At 32.9% G+C, this 17,730-nt stretch overlaps 1 protein-coding gene across 3 annotated transcripts in view; it reads right to left on the bottom strand.

The window, feature by feature from the left end:
- Dd (CTD nuclear envelope phosphatase 1-like protein dullard) overlaps positions 1–17,730 on the bottom strand; it is a 70,012-nt gene that overhangs the window by 14,085 nt on the left and 38,197 nt on the right. For all 3 annotated transcript variants that reach the window (XM_075380940.1, XM_075380941.1, XM_075380942.1), the window contains 3 exons: positions 6,395–6,461; positions 4,854–5,044; positions 1,339–1,567 (listed from right to left, as the gene is read on the bottom strand). In XM_075380940.1, the coding sequence (XP_075237055.1) occupies positions 1,339–1,567; positions 4,854–5,044; positions 6,395–6,461 (487 nt within the window). The remainder of the gene's footprint in view (positions 1–1,338; positions 1,568–4,853; positions 5,045–6,394; positions 6,462–17,730) is intronic.

Genomic DNA, 17,730 nt, shown 5'->3' with positions numbered 1-17,730 from the left:
CAACAAATTATGAACAAATAATTTTGATAGAACAAACAGGCTTTAGAAAAGGATGCCCTTGAACTGACAATGTTTTTGTTTAAAACAAATTATAGAATAAAGCTTAATTCAACCAGTTTTAAATTGTTTTAAACCTTTAATGGAATGCTAAGAAATGATCTGAGAAGTTATATCTAAAAGAGGTATCTCTGTGCAATTAAAATATGTGTTACAACAGCAGCCTCAGAATTTGTGAATGTGGATATCTAACAAAGATGTGTCATTTCAACTATTTAATTTACTTTCTATGTAAATATGGTGCTATTCAATAGTAGAAGGATAAAATGATCATTTTAGGCGCGTCTACTATTATATTTATCAGGTAATTTTTGCAAATGTATAAATTTACTGATGACCAGGCTATAAAATCTGACAATGAGAATGTACTCCAACAGATGTTGAATGAATTACCAAAAAATCAAGCACGAATACATATAGAGATCTCAGTACATAAAACATTGACGATTTTATGTGGCTCTCGACCAATCAGATGCAATTTGATTTTGGATAAATCAAATCGCTGAATAAATTTTACATATTTGATCATTATTGATCATATTTATTTTACACTTCATCATTTTAGAAAAGAAGACAATAATAACAAGAATGACTGATGATTTTGTTATTTGTATCAAATGACATATAAATCTTTAAAAAATGAAATGAGGAAGAAGACAATGCTTAGGTTCTAAAACATGTTCACTGCCCTGCAGGACAATATAATTTTGAGATTTCGATGATGAATCTGAAAGAAAAACAGAACCTCCTAATTGCAGAAATGAGATTTTGTAGATCTACTTTAAGTGCCAGCAGAAAGGATATACTCCATAATGATGAAATTACAAGTCAATTAATGCAATCTTCAATTAATCATTTATTACAAAATTAAGAAATACCAGCAATAGTGGTATCAACATTTATAATAGATGGATCATAATAAGCTGCCAAAGATTATCTTGGATTATTACCCTTGGGACAGCTACAGATGCATGGATGTGCTACAGGAAGAGACAAGAACAGGATCACTGAAATCACAACAGCTCATGAGACTTGCTGCTTGAGGTGGAAAATTATTTTAAAAAAAATTGTTTATTTAAAATATGTTCATTATTATTATCTTGTTAAAAGATTAAAATTTAATAAGGATGATTTTTCTGAATATACATTACTTAAATTTCATCACCCCAGTAGATAAAAATAAAGTTTTATAAGAATCGTTTAAATAAACACATCAGCAAATGTACGAATTACTTTGCTGCTTCTGAAGTATAATTCAAGAAATTGTTACATTTTACTAACCAGGATAAGTCCTGTAAGCACCGGGTGAATTATCCAAAATAAATATACTAGATAAATCGGCCGATATTGCTGATAAATCTTTAGTATAACAACCCAAATCAGGCGTACAATGTTGTCTATAATATCGCCTCCTCAATATACCACGATTATTGTCTAATCTATCGGCAACTGCAGCACCATATATTTCCATACTAGCAGTAAACACAACTAGTTCATACCACTGTGATACCTGTAAACAATATGAAACAATTTATTTATATTCAAACATAATATAGGTGATAACCGAAAAGATACTTTTAAACCAAGGCCTCTGCGGTAGAAGGGTAATAAATATTATCCCTCTATTGTCTATTATTTGACATATAATTTTGTGTTAAAATCTCAGCAAAGAAAGACAATTTTTATTAACAGTATTTTCTGTAATTTGTTTTAACTGACCAATACTGAAGCTAAATTAATTTAGAATGAAAACTATACAATTTAAAGATTTTTTAAAAAATTTAACATTTTCTACGTGTGAGGGCTGTTTTTTTCAACCTTTAATTGAATATTAAAATAAAAGACATACTAACATAACAAAATGATTTTATTACTAAAAGTTGAGTAGTATCTAACTTATTTTTTTAATATAATCCCCAAAACGATTGAGGCATTTGATATATTGTGACACCAGCTTTCCAATGACCTCTGCTTGAAGTTTGCTGCCAATGAGGAAATAAGATACGTCTTGAAAGCCTCCTTAAGTTTTTCATTGGTGGCGCAGTGTGTTGTCCGCCCAACCATATCTTCAATTCTCTAAAGAGGTGAAAATCGCTAGATGCTAGGTCTGGACTATATGGTGGATGGTCAATAACCTCCCACTTGAATTGTTTGAGAAGGTCTTGCATCATGTTGGTACAGAGCAGTCGTGCATTGTCGTGGATCAAAACCACGGTAGATGAGCAAGTTTCTTCGTTTGTTCTGGTTTGCTCTGCAGAGGTGATGTAAAGAATCTCAATAAACTTCCTTTGTTATTGTTGTCCTCTGCTTCATAAAGTCCACCAACAAGACACCTTTATGGTCCCAAAAAACTATAGCCATTGTTTTCTTGTTGCTCGGTAACTGTTTGAAATTGTTCAGCTTGTTTGGAGAAGTGAGCATCCACTGCTTAGATTGTTCTTTGGTTTCTGTGTTGTCATACTAGATCCAAACTCATCACCAGTAACGATAGACTTAAAAAACCATCTTCCTCTCATTATCGTAACGCATGAAAACATTAAGGCTGATGCCATTCACTACATTTTGTGATCATCACTCAACATTTTCGGGACCCAATGTGCACACAGTTCCCAGTATCCTAGGACTTTAGTTTCGATTGTGTACAGAAAAGACCTTGAAAGTTCGTTTATCGTAAACCTCTGTTTGTCACGGGCAAAATCATCAATATGCTCAAACAGACAAAACAGTAGCGACAGACTTGCATCCTTTGCTCACCATCGTCATGGATGTCCATTCACCCTTCCTTCCATTCCCATACACTACCATCACTCATAAAGTTTTCACCGTACACTAAAATTATTCTGCGACGAATTTCAGCAGCTCTACATCCGTCTGCTTGAAGAAAATGTATCGCACTTGGCGGGGCATCAATCATAGCGACCATGTTCAATTGCTCGTAGCTCGGCTCGGACTGATGCAATGAAGCCGACAATGGCAGAGGTAGTGGTGGGTGGGAGGTGCAATCGTATGACATGTAGATCTGGCTGCCGCCTATATCTTGTTTATTTAGAAGACTTAAATACTTAGATCGGAAGTTGAAAAAAACAGCCCTCATAGAAACAGTTTTAAAAATCAACAATTAACAATTCAAAAAAGTAACAAACAGAAAAAATAACTAAGCGAAATCAGTTTATTATAGAGCAGAGCAAATACTTTGCACAAAAGCAAAATTCACATCGATTAAACTGGAATATAAGTAAGAGTAAGATAATGCAAAGAGATGTGTTTTCCTGTCAAATTTTATGTTGCAGACACAGTAAGTAAAAGAAGATTCACAAACATACATATGCGAATATGCATATACACACACAAATTTTCAAAATTACTACATCTTAACAGAAAGTGAATAGATTTAAATAATTTAACATCATATGTAAAACAAATAACATTTAAAATAACTTAACTGAAGTATCCACTTCAAATATCATTCAATCATAAATAGTAATAAATATTTTTCTACTGTAATTTTTCTGATATCACTCAACTGTGGTATCTATCACACAACTTAAAAAAGAGAATACGGATTTTTGCCATATGATCATATACACTAGAAAATTATTTAGTGAAAATTTAAAATCTTTTTCGTTCCACTCAATTATAAAAAGTGTCATTTTAAGTTGATTTTTTCATTCAAAGGAAGATTAAACAAAAAGCATCTTGTTTTTTTTTTGCTTTTTCATTTTACGACTTATAAAATGTCAAAGCCTCACTTTAGAGTTGATTCTTGTATCCTTAACAAAACAACACATCCAGACTTGTTCTTATACATTATGCACTCATAATTTTCTCGATTAAAAGATTTTATTCAATTAAAATAATATTATAAGATACACACAAGATGTAAAGAGAAGCATAGATGCTTGCTTAAAATCAGTGTTTAATGATTCCTGGGCACAATTTTATTTTGACTTTTTTTGGCTGTGCTTGATTATGATTATATAAATTAACTGAACACATTTCTGAAATTTATGATGTAGAAAACTGAATTTTTTTTAACAGTGTTGCAAATATTTCAGTTTTATTTTATAAAACAACTCATCTTTAAAAAAAAAAAAACTACTACTACCATACAGTGTTTCAAAAAGCACACTAAAATGAGATTTTAAAACTAGGAATCAATTACTTTATATGTTAAGTAAAAGTCAATCTGCTTTTTTTCTTCGATTAATTTTTTTGCACGGTAGATATCTATCAAAAGATTTCGCACAAAAACTGTGTATAACACTATTAAAAAAAAATAATAATAATTTTGTTTTATATATTAAAAAATAACTTATAACCTAATAAATGGTACATCAAATGACATACAGAGGGGTATATTAAAATTGTAGTATTGTAGTATTTTTTTAATTTTTTTATTACATTTAATGACCCTTTGAAAACCCTTAACATTATCTTAAGTAAAATAATTGTTTTTAACTCTGAATTTTTTTTTCAATAGAAGAACACAACATGCCCTGTAAATCTAAAAACAATAACACAATTTTCAGATCATGAATGTATTAAGAGTTTTAAAAATGAACTTACAACACAGCCAATTTTATTTAAGATTTTTTTAAAACATATTTATTAACACGTCATTAAAATAACTGAGATGACATGGATTCTACCAGAGTACAAGCAGAAATCGGTGTCATTAGCAACAAAAAATGATTATTGAAGATAACACAGCGTTTTTCAAGATAATAACTGTCAACCAAAAACATATAAACCTAAGAAAATTTAAATGTAAATTTTAACAAATACAAAAAACTTACAATATCAAGGAAGAAATCGACATGAGGTCGTTTGTGCACAAAAAATCGGACAGGATGCCTGTCAATAGTCACTTTTAATACAAAATCAGGGGGTGTGCCTGGTTTAACAGTTTGTCGTACTACACCTTCATGATGTGAATGGATCAATGTTTCGTCTAGATCCAATACAAATACTTTTCTCTTAACTATACCTGTGGAAAAAAAAATTAACAGACTTAAAAATCCTTAGCCTTGGTTAAAACAAATAGGAAAAAATTTTACTATACAAAACTTACTGCTATGCTGACCGCCACGACAAAGCAGTGGTATCTCTGTTTTTCATTAGGATGGTTCTGAATTCGAATCCAAGTCAGACTTGGCATTTTTATATGCTAAATATTTACCTCTGAACCAGAACAATTTTTTTTTTAATACAGCAATTGTGATTGTATCATACCGATGCCAGCTTTAGTAATGTTCATTAAAGAACTCCACTACCACGTAGGTATACAGCCAGAAGAGATACATGATAAATTCCCTCGATGCCAAATCAGCTGTAACAGGGTAGTCAAAAATTTCCCAATAGGCTTTACTTCTCAAGTAAAGCCTTTATTTAGCTTGAAAATTGGGGCGGCATACTGTCATGCAGAAGAACAACACTTATCACAGTTTGTTTTCAGTTGATCTCTTAAAGTTCTACAGAGATTTATAATAAACATCTGAATTCAACTGTAAACCCAGCCTCCATGAATTCTATTACCAAAATTTCCTTTGTAGCCCCAAATCACTGTAGCTATCATTTATCAGTTCAATAGTTGTCCAAATATTTTTGACTTTAGGCAAGAGGCTAGATATCCCAGCACTAATCTCTCATAGCACTGTCATTCATAATATTATTACTTCAAACATAACAAAATTATTAATGGAACCTGACAGTGCCACGTCCAGAAATTTACTACCGTGTTGTTTACCGACTTCTGTTTTACCACTGAACAGAACGAATAACAGATGAGCACTTAATGCTCATCTGACTACTTTTTAGAAAGCGATTTAAAACTTATGTTTTTTTTTTTTTTTAGCGTATTGATGTTATCATAGCTTTACAAAATTACATTAACTAAGTAGCAAATTTTTGTTTTAACTATAAGCCAATTACTGTAGCTCGTTTTTTATAATTTATCATACTCCACTAAAATTGAAAATAAAATATTTATTTGATGTTTAAATTATAACATTTCTGTTTTATGTCTTACACCATCCATCATTGCCGTAGTTTATGATCCTGCATAAAAAAACAATCTTTTAAAACTCAAGGCAAAAATATTGAGCATTAATTCAGAATATTCACAAAAAATATTGCAGACTAAATAAAATAAAGTTACGAGTATGGTGTAATAAAAATGAAACATTAAAATATAGTAAACATATTAGCAAACTTTTTTTTGTTACCAAAACCGACACTGTACTAATATCAAGTCATTAAGCTGTACAATACGGTCAAAACATAACTTACATCTGCATAAAACTAATATAAAAAATATATGTAAAATATATATACTTACTCAACCTATGCCTAGAGAGCGGTGATAATGGGTAAATTTCATATTTAACTGGTTGGTGTTGTACAACCTGCAAAAAAATATTAATATTAATAACTTTAAATAAAATTAAATGAATCAAGTCATTTTATGAAAGTTTTAAGCAACCTTACATGGAAAACAAAGTTCTCATAAACATGGCAAAAATATCCCATCCCAGTCAGGTATACATAGTAAGTATGCCTAGAGGGGAAACCGGTTTCCCAATTAGTTAAGACTTTTTTCATTAAGCAGTACTATTTGACATAAAAGTACATACCAGGACATTGTCCCAGCCAAAATTAAACCTAGTTCATTGTTGTAAATGATAGACAGTACTGCATAGTCCTGATCTACTTACGAGGTCTGTAAATAAAGTAATGAGACTGATTCAGAAAAACTTTTTATTTATAATCCAAGCATAAATGGAGTCTATCACTTCAAAATAGTTCCCTTGGGAAGCCACACAACACTTAAACAGTTTTCCCACTTTTCATAGCAGTGTTGGAACTCAGAAACCGGAATAAATCCAGAAGGGAGTAGAGGAAATATATTTTCAAAGATTTATTACAACATTCCATAGCTCTGTATGAAGTAAGAAGTTGATTAACAACATCGTAGTAATTGTCAGATTTTTTTAACCAAAAAAACTTTTGCAAATGTCTTTAAGTGAAGCCCAAAATGCACTTTCTATGTTATTTAACATCGAGTTAAATATATCATCTTTGACCAACTCTTTTATTTAAGAACCAACAATTATTCCTTCTTTAAATTTTCCTTCACTTACATTAGGAAATTTCTGCCTGATGTACAAAAATCCAGGACTATTCTTCATTGCTTTTACAGAATTTTTCATTAGTCCTAGCTTGATATGGAGAGGGGGTAAAAATATTTTTTTGGGTTCAGCTACGGGCTCATGAATAATATTTTTCCCGTTTGAAGTTAAGTTGTCTCGTTTCTTCCACTCTTTGGTAACATAATGTTTATCCCTAGCTCGGCTGTCCCGTTCGCAAAGAAAATACATGTACTTAGTTTAGCCTAACTGCACGCCCAACAAAATAGCTATAACTTTCAAATCACCACATATGTTCCAGCTATATTTTTTATAATTTATTTTTTCAAGAACATCTTTCATCACATCGTATGTCTCTTTCAAGTTAATACCATAAGCGATTGGTATCGAAGGATATTTGTAACTGTTGTGTAGTAGAACCGCTTTTAAATAATACTTGGACGAATCTATGGAAAGATGCCAGTCCTCAGGTTTATGAACTTGTCCTAAGTGCAACATAAGCTCATCAATATTTCTGTAATAAACCAAATTATTTTCATCAACAAACTACTGAGTAAATTTTTTTGTCGGCTTTGAAAGCCCAAAATTTTTGTATTGTTTTGAAGTAAATTCCAACCTTGCAGTCTTGACTCTAACAGTTCAGCTTGATTTTTTGATAAATTTAAATCCCTAACCTTGTGTTATAAGATGTGGCTTATTGGAAGATAATTCAAAATCAAAATCACTGTTGTCTTCTTCAGCGTTTCTTCATCGCTGCTTTCAAAACATACATTCGCAGGTGGCTCAGGAACTGGATTTATTTAACTGAGGTACAGGCCTGATTGCAGGTTGCAATGAAGGATATTTTACAGTATGTTTAGATTTTAAGAAATTCCAGACACAATTTTTAAACAAAAGTAACAATCGGTTACATGATCCTTTAGTTCACGGCAAACCATAGGTACACCAAATGGCAAAGCCTTCAGTGTACCTTTCAGCCATCCTCTTATACATAACAAAAATTAGTGCATACTATACAAGGCGCCCATGTCATATCCTGATCACCAATTTTATACTGAAAGTACAAATGATATGCTTTTTTAATTAAAGGTGTCATGTTATTTGTATTTCATTTTACAGTAAACTCACCATATACATAAAAGAGGTATCCACATCATTTACATAATTTCAAGTCATTATGACATTTTGGTCATCCCTTGCTGTAAGGGTTGGTCATATCAAAAATTGTTTCAGATGAAAGTTTTAGGTAATGTTTAGAGGACTAACAACCACTTTAAACCGATTCAATACTGTGCCTATTAAGGAGGTATAATTTTTTTTTGTCTTTGAAACCCCATTTTTTCCACCCTCTGGGCCAATGGTTGGTGACATCAAAAAACTTTACTTAGATAAGTTTAGGCCTTTATCCAGAAGAGAATGGTAGGAAACGAATTAGATATTTTACTTAATAATAAAATTATTGCAATATTTTATTTTTTTCCAAAAAGTCTCACCACCCATTTTCACCCGCATGGTCCGATTTTGCCCATTAACGAATTCGACCGAGATTTTCAGTTGTTATATTTTATTTATCAATTTGAAAGTGACGGCGCAAAATTACAGCAGTTATCATGTCCACAAGAAAGTGAAATATATATATATATATATATATATATATATATATATATATATATATATATATATAAATGTGTATATAAACGTTTGAACTGACAGTGGTTTTGGGGTCTGGAGAATCTGAAACGCGAAGATATGTAGAAATTTTCTGGAAGTCGAATCATAGTACCCATTATTAATTAGTTTTAAGTAGATTATGAAATCTACCTAAAACAAAGTGTTTCTAACCTGCATTTAAATGAACTATTTTCTTTGTTTTTAGCAGTAGAATGAATCCTAGAATTATATATATTTCTCTATGAGGCATTCACATAAATAGGGTATTAATTTACAAACTATTATACAACCCTACAGACTGCAATAGTAACAATTATTATCAATTGGTAATTTGGTATATTTAAATGAAAATTTTCATGTCCACCCATAAAAAAAAAATTAAATCACGATTCAACAAATTATTTGGTTTAAAAATTTAAGTAATATACAATTTTGATTAAATGAGATACGCTCCAAGCAAAATAAAGTTAAAATTAGGTAGCCTCTATTACAGTGAGACGAGAAAAAATAAATAACAAGAATAAATTCAGATGAAGGTCGAAAAAACAAACTAAGCCATTAATAAATAAGTCTCTTTACAAAATAATGATTTCCATTAAAAATATTCAAATAATCGATTTATTCCACAAAATAAAACAAAATGATAACAATAGGGAAATTAAATTATAACATGAAATATTCTTTATAACCAATAACAGCATGCAAAGTATTAAATTCTATTAAATTTAACATTTACTTTATTCATTCATTTATCCATGAATAGATATCGTTTCAAAAAAAAAAAGAAGTTAATTCCAAAGTCCATCTAACTACATGTGATTTTATTCTACTAATAGTCTCTCAACAGGCTAAACCAACCGATGAATACAATATGAAATCAAATCAGTGCATCAACACCTTAGTATACTTAAGGCTATAAAAACTTTACTCAAAAAATGGAGTCGGACCTGCTGTGATACGAACACAGGGCCAAATGAGATGAGAATCAGGAGAGATTATTATTTACTCCCTTCTTTCCACAGCCATCTTCCCAAACATTATGGACACTGCCATATCCGTTTGGTCTGTAGCATAGATCCCATGTTCGTACACGAACACCGTGTGCTCTCTAAATAATTGTACTCTGCACAAGATCTCAACGTCCACGCACACTGGTATGCTTTAAAGCACACATGACCGGTAAAAACTGGGTAAACTCGAACCCCGATTCCTTGTATTTGCCGTCTAGCAATCTCTGGAGGTACAACATCGATCGGTCCGCGAGTCCATCCATCGTTCGAGTGATTCCATTCCTCGTTGTTAATTAAATTTCATTTTCATTCCATATCAGATCTAGTTTCTTAGATTACCTTACAGAAAACAGAATTCCTAGGCTACAAATCAAGTACTTAACTACACCACAGAAACAAAAATAAATCCTGCTCGTAAATAAATAACGGTTAATTCTTCAAAAAAATACATTTTTTTTTATAAAACGTACAAAAAATTAAACAAAACACCACTTATCAAGTTACATTTACTTACACAAATTTGTATTGATACAGCTAATAGTTATATAAACAGAAATCCATCAAGCCATATCGATATATACAAATAAAAATTTTGAAAAATTCATTAAATGTTAATATACACTTACAAAAAAAAAAATAGGCCTAACCAACTACCTTGCATATGGGTTTTGACTGAAAAATTGATTTAAAACAAAATTTATTGTGTGCCAGATGGGTGCTGAAGATGTTAACAGACACATACAAGGAAATACATCTTGCTACAAGGCGTGAATTTTTATAGCATTATGAAAAAGAAGTTTATGAATAGTTTGATCGCATCGTTATCGGAAATAAAACGTGAATTTCTTATTCCAACGTCGAGATAAAGCAACGGTGGCATTCTTAATCTCCTTCACTGAAGAAATTCAAACGAGAACGTTCAGTAAAGAAGCTTATGGCTGTTTTATTTTTTTTTTGAAAATAAGCTGTCTTACTGGTCAAATTTAATAGTTAAAGAACTATTAGAAAGACTGATATGTAATCTGAAATGCGAGAAAATCTTAGTTACAAAAAAAAAATATCAATGTGTGATGATATCAAAAAATTTTTAAGAGATAAAAATTTACATAACTTAATGAAATTTTTAATGAAATTACAAAACCGTATTCATTTTCCCATCTTGGAGGGAAATTTTATTGTGATGGGTGAATTTGATTAAAATATTTTAAAAACCTGACAACAAAATTCTAAAACTTTCCTGGTATCGGTTATTTATTGTTATATGGTGGAAAAATAAAATATAGATGAAAAAAGTCCCGGAAAATGTATCCAAGATTTCTTTTTTGGTTGAGAAGGGGATAATTTATAATGAAGGTTAACTGTAAAAATTATCATTATATGTTTAAATTTAAAAAAAATCTATTTTACTTTTTTCTGCTTCCCACCTCTAAAATCACTTTCCAAAATTTTTTTTTGATTTTACTACAATTACTATGTTAAATGGAAGAAACTAAAAATAATCCTAATGAAAAATATACAACCGATAAAAGATTACCTAAAATTTCTTTTCTGGGGATGAAATTTTTTTGTAGTAGTATTATTACTAAAAGTTTATTAAATAACCAAAATAAACCAAAAATTTTTGAAAAATCCAAGAAAATCGATATATTTAAGCTTCTGTCTTTTCCCTTAGTCCACAATATTTCCCCCGATGTATTAATTTTGCGATACTACTACACCTAAGAAGACATCAAAAAAATTAGTTTAAAATATATGCAAAAATAAAAAAAAAGCTTTTCCAAATTTTGGGATAAAATTCTTTTTAAAAACGGTGAGATAAACATATAACTGAAATTAATATAATGTGGGGTTATGTTCGTAAAATTCTGAAAAAATTACCCCCACAGGGTGGGGGTAATTTTGACCGCCAAAATTTTACTAACAAATTACCACATGCATGAATCACTGCGCCAAATTTCATCAAAATCAGTTTATCCAGTCAAAAGTTACCAAGCTTCAAACAAACACGCCAAAACAGTACATAAGTACGTACGAACACTACCCCGCCTTTTTTTTGGGGGGGGGGGGGGTCCTGGGTCATGAAACGCCGAGAAATGCAAAAAAGATCCATACCTCAGTTTTTTGACGCCAGGAAAATAAAATGAGAGAAATTACAGCGAATTCGATATAAAATATTTTTGGGATTTTTCACGGAGAGTTTCCTTTTAGGATAAGTTCTCACCTCGTGAGTTCAACTTGTATTACGATATATAAATATTGGAATTAAAGAGAAAAAAAAGATGTACAAAACTATAGCGCTGGTATAAATTTCAGTAAATATAAAAGTTTAGTCAAAAGCAGTCAAGTTGAAAAAAAGACTTGAGACAACAAAAGCCGGTCAAGGTCAACGATACTAAGCTAAACGTACTTGAGAACAGAGCCAACGACCTCCCTTTTCCCCTGTTACATTTCAATTATAAAATATATTATCAAAACGATATCGGACTAAACAGGGTTTTCTACTTCCCCCCGATCGCTCGCTCCCTCTCTCTTTCTCGTTACACGTAATCAGGGAGAAAGTATAAAATGAAAGAATTTTAAAATAGATGAGATGTTAAAAAAAATAAATACAAAGCGAGTTATTTATTTATAAACATCAGAAATAATATTGCAATATTAAAATGAGATAAGAAAGTACGAGGTTGACAAATTATAAGTACAACACACTTAAAAACATAACACAAAAAAAATCTAAACGGTAAGAGTAATTGAGCTCAGTATTTTGTTAGCAGTCGCTTTCCATAATAATGCTTTCATTATTCCACATCTACAGAGAAAATTATATGTTTTCACACAGAAATTATCCGCTTCCCTCTTCTCTCTTTCTTTCTTTATCTCTGTGTATTTGCGCGCACGCGCAAAGAGAGAGAGAAAAAGATAGAGGAGGGAAACGGATAATTTTTAACACCGAGCGAATTTTAATCGGCGTAAAAAAAATCGGCATACAAAAATATACATAACATTCGTTTAAATCCACGTACAAATTAAGCGTTTCTATATTTAACAAAAGATAAAAAATTACATTACGACGATAAATATAGATTAAAACTGAAAAAAGTTTGTAACAGAGTTCATTTAAAGTCGAAATATAAATCGGATATGATTTTCCATAGAATTCAAACCTAGAATTTACTGTACGAATTTATTTCGCTTGATGATACAACGAGAATCGCCAGCGACTTCCTGGTAAATGAAAATATGCAAAACTAACTTCTTAATGAAATAGATATTTTCAAGAATTCCTTTGAATCGGATGAATTTAACGATCGACTGTAACGACAGCATTTTTAATTAGCTCATTTTTTTTTTACAGAAGTAAAGAATACAACAAGAGAAATGGAAGAGTAAATCGATAAGAGTGTAACAACGTAAACTAATAAAATCTGAGATTTTCACCTACGCTTGGTGCGAGCAGATGATTCGCGTTGAAAAGAACGGCAGCTGCAGAGAACCAGCCCTATTACTTTAACGGTTCCTTTATACTGTAATCCCCTACCACCATATTTTTTCGTTTTAAGGTCAACGGATGCAACAAGGATCGTAGTGTCTACGGGTCGCAAAACTACACTAAAAAATCTGGAGACTTCCCAAATATCACTCGATATTTTGCTAACTACCCATAACACAAATTACGAGAGGTTTATTCGAAATCCGTCTTTGACAACAAAAGAAAAATTCCAAAAAGGTTTAGTTACATGTCTACAACAAAACAACCCGGACGCTCGTCGAAGAATTCGTCCGCTAGTATATTAACCTATTCATGAGCACCTCGCGTATTTTAAAACACCAAATAATCAGCGAGATCTTCGACCGCGAAGAAAAGATTACAGTCACTCCGGCCCACAAAGTCCGATCTGTAGAAGAACGATCGAAAATCTTCCCCTTAAAACCGCTCAGTTAAATTGTTTGTCGGATCTATAAAAGCGAGACCGCGCTTATCATCCAGAAGAAAAACATTATTTTTGTGAGCACCAAGTACCGTGTTTTTTGAAATTGACTTTCGTCATTTTTCAGCGATTCATTATAAACCTCAGAGGTTATATTTGATTCCAGGCACAGCCCAAAACTTCCTTAAAGTAAAAAAGACAGCATCGGAATTTAAACGAATCTATAAATTTCAATTTCTATAGTACCGGCTGTTTTTTGGTCTGGATAAAGCGGATTATTCTTCTGTCCCTTCACCGACACGTTAAGATCCATACCTCGATCCCGATCAAAATTCTGCTGAAATATTTTAGTTCTGAAGGAATTTCTCGGTACCCCGGCATTTTATACCGTTTCGTTCGGCTTGTAAGGTGGGCTCAATCGGGGTAAAATTCGAACGACTGGCCTATCGAAGGTAATTTGGTTACCGTCAGTAGCGTGGAGGGAAGTATTGGCGGATTAATGTACAGGTCATCGAAAAATGATGCGGCGATAAAAAAAATCATATCTTCCTATGTAACTCGGATAAAGTATTAACGGGAACCGAAAAATAATCGAAATATGAAGATTTTTTTTAGACGTGATCCGCCTCTGCGGCGGCGACAGTTCAGCAGAAACCACAGCGCTTTTTGTGGTAAATGGAGTATAAATCGGTTATAATTGTTCAACGAACTTTCTGGCGTATTTATGGCAATGATCTCCCTCATAAAAACATCATATGATGGTGGTTTGACAAGCAGTCAAACGTATACGGCAAATTTGTTTAGGAAGCCCTAAAAAATTAATTTATAGGCAAATTTTACAGTTAGGAATTCAAAAAAAAAAAACTATTCAAAATGCGCCAAGGCGTTCGTCACGCTCTCGATGAAAGATTTCCTAATCGTTGGATCCGTAGGGTCGGTCCTGTGCTTTGGCCTCGGAGAAGTCCAGATTTGACACCCTTAAGAGGCGTGTAAAACATTTAAGACGACGTATCGCCGCTGCTATAGCCACAGTTACGGCTGCGATGATAGCGGACGTAGGCAGAAGTCGATTATCGGCTGGATGTTTACAGGGCGACCAACGGAGCTCATATTGAAACATTCTAACGTATCTACTTTAAATTAAATTTAAACTTTTTCAGACGGTTAATTTAGAAATAAAAAAATACTAATTTGTTTATCTCTAGTATTTTCGATAATACGATGTTTTTAAATCAGCCTGTATAAAGCGCGCCGATTTTTACAACCCATCTGTATGAATTTTTCCGATGATAATCACTTAAGACCGGGCAATCCAATCGATAACGGATCGCCCAGCCGGCATAGCTCAGATCGCGCTTGAACACTACCTCAATTCTTCTAGTAATTCACGGCCGTGAACATTTTTTACATCCATTAGTTTATTTGGAACCGACCCTGTGTACAACTTATTGAAAACTCGTGACCTTATAGAGGCGTTTTCAAAATTGAGGAAATTTATTTAAAAATTCAGAAATCGTGAAACGACATTTAACAAACACACCGTTTGAACGAGTTCATCAGTCGCGATCGAGTATACTTTCTCCATCCTTCGTTGTGGATATCTGTAAAACCTCTTCGAAATGTCTGGCATCTATCATTCCATCACTAATAAAGTTATTAACCTAAAAACAAGTGAATCATCAACAGGTACGTCCGCTTACGATAAAATAAATCCCCCGTCAAACTAATAACGTTAGAATGACTCGATAAATGGCATCTACCAACTCTCATCGAGCAATATTTTACCTACTGAACAGTACAAGGCCGGTAACGAGTTAATTTTTTTTTTTTTGGCTCGATTGCACAGGTTTATCGTAAAAGAACGGTGCGGTTTATGAACGCGGTTTAAATTAAAACAGAATTACTTAAAGTTTATGTTTTTTTATTTTTCAAATTTGTCGTCTCAAACATTTTTTTACATAATTAATAAATTTCAATATGCGCGCCCTTAGTCGCTCGACAAATGTCAAAACGATACTCGACTTCTCTCCAAACATTAGTTAACATTTCTTCGTTAACGGCTGTAATCGCTTCATTAATCCTGTTTTTTTAGGCGGTTTAGGTCGCGAATTTTTTGCGTATAAACAACGCTTTTGATGTACCCCCGCAAGAAAAAATCGCAAGGTGTCAGGTCTGGACTCCTTGGAGGCCAAAGTACGGGTCCTAGCCGGCCTATCCGTCGATCTCCAAATTTTTCGTTCAAAGCGTCCGTGACCGATGCGTTGAAGTGCGGGGGAGCACCGTCTTGTTGGAAATGAAGTCGATGAATGTTTTCGAGTTGGTCCGGCTGAGAAAAGCGATAATCGATTAACGTGTCAAGAAAAACAACTCCATTTTTTTTTCAGCAAAGAAGAAAGGCCCTATTACACGATTTTTTCATCGCGCCACACCAAATATTAACTTTAGGCGAACCGCGTTGTTTCTCCATAATCGCGTGTGGGTTTTCAGAGCCCCGTATTCGCGAATCGTGTCTGTTAACGCATCCGTTCACGTGGAATGTAGGTTCGTCTGTAAAAATTATATCGTCTAAATACGATTCGTTTTCACTTATTTTTTCCGACGTTTCAAACGGCGAAATCGTAACGTTTTACACCGTCATCGGGTTTCAATTCCTGCAGCATCTGGATTTTATAAGCGTGTAATTTCAGTTTTTTACGTAAAACTTTGTGAACCGTCGATTTCGGAATACCTAATTCGACGCTTCGACGGGGGGATGGACTTCCCAGAACTTCTAATCGCCGATCGTCTAATAAGTTCGACCGTTTCGTCCGGTACACTCGGTCTGTCGGTCGATTTCTGTTTCTTAACCGATCCGGTTTCTTCGAATCGTTTTTAACCGACGCGTTATGTTATTTTTGTGCGGCGAGATCTTCCGAATTCACGTCGAACTAAAATTACGGATTTTAATTCGGCAATCAATAAAACACACTTTGCTTTGTCTTTATCCGAGAACATAGTAACTCGTTAAACTCACCGCAACAACAACAATACAAGAATTGACGTTGCGGTTACAACCGCTAATAAACAAACTTTTGGGTCGGAGACTTTCAGGTATACCGATATAACATCTAGAAATTTCCTTACAATCTTCCTATGAATTACTGAAACCGCACCATTCTTTTATAATAACCTGTATTTCCACAGAAGCTCGAACTTGTGAATGCGATATGAAAATTGAATTTTGTAACGTATGAAAAATGCCATGCCAAAACGGGATTCGAACCCAGAAAGGCCGAAACGCTACCACTCCGCCACGGAGAACCGCGGACATACCCCGTAATTAATACGAACTTACCGTAAAACTGTGGTAACCGGTTCCGTTTCTACAACCGATCGCAAATTATTTTAACGCTCAAAGAAGCAGATCGTTCGTAACAAATGCGCAACGATTTTCAACAACCAATCGGGTATCAACATTTTCATATTTTTTTATTATCCCGTAAACATAGCAAAGAGTATGAAAATTGAACAAACAGAGCTTACTATTGTGCTTAACTGCTATATTACCTTGAAAACCGCTACGTAATGTGTTAACTAAACAATACAACTTTACTAGCATATTATAAAACAAATATATTTCTGCAATAAGTTATCAACATTTTCTTACATGACCGGTTTAGGGATGAAAGCGCGCGCGCGCGCACACACACACACACACACATATTATTAGATCAAGTAACAAATGGAAAATAACTAAAATTTAAAAAATATTACTGTAATATTATATAGAACAGGCTACATGGCCGTTAAAGTCAATTGGAAGATAAACGTATGCTATTTTTACAGACTACTAATTCATAAAAAGAAAAAGAAAAACAATGATCGTGGAAACATAAAAAAATAAGAACTGCTACTAAATGGAAGAGGACCAAAAATAAGTCT

This window comes from Lycorma delicatula, chromosome 13, assembly GCF_047948215.1.
Source record: "Lycorma delicatula isolate Av1 chromosome 13, ASM4794821v1, whole genome shotgun sequence".
Lineage (NCBI taxonomy): Eukaryota > Metazoa > Arthropoda > Insecta > Hemiptera > Fulgoridae > Lycorma > Lycorma delicatula.
The sequence above is the reverse complement of the archived record's forward strand: the minus strand, read 5'-3'. Positions and strand labels throughout refer to the sequence as shown.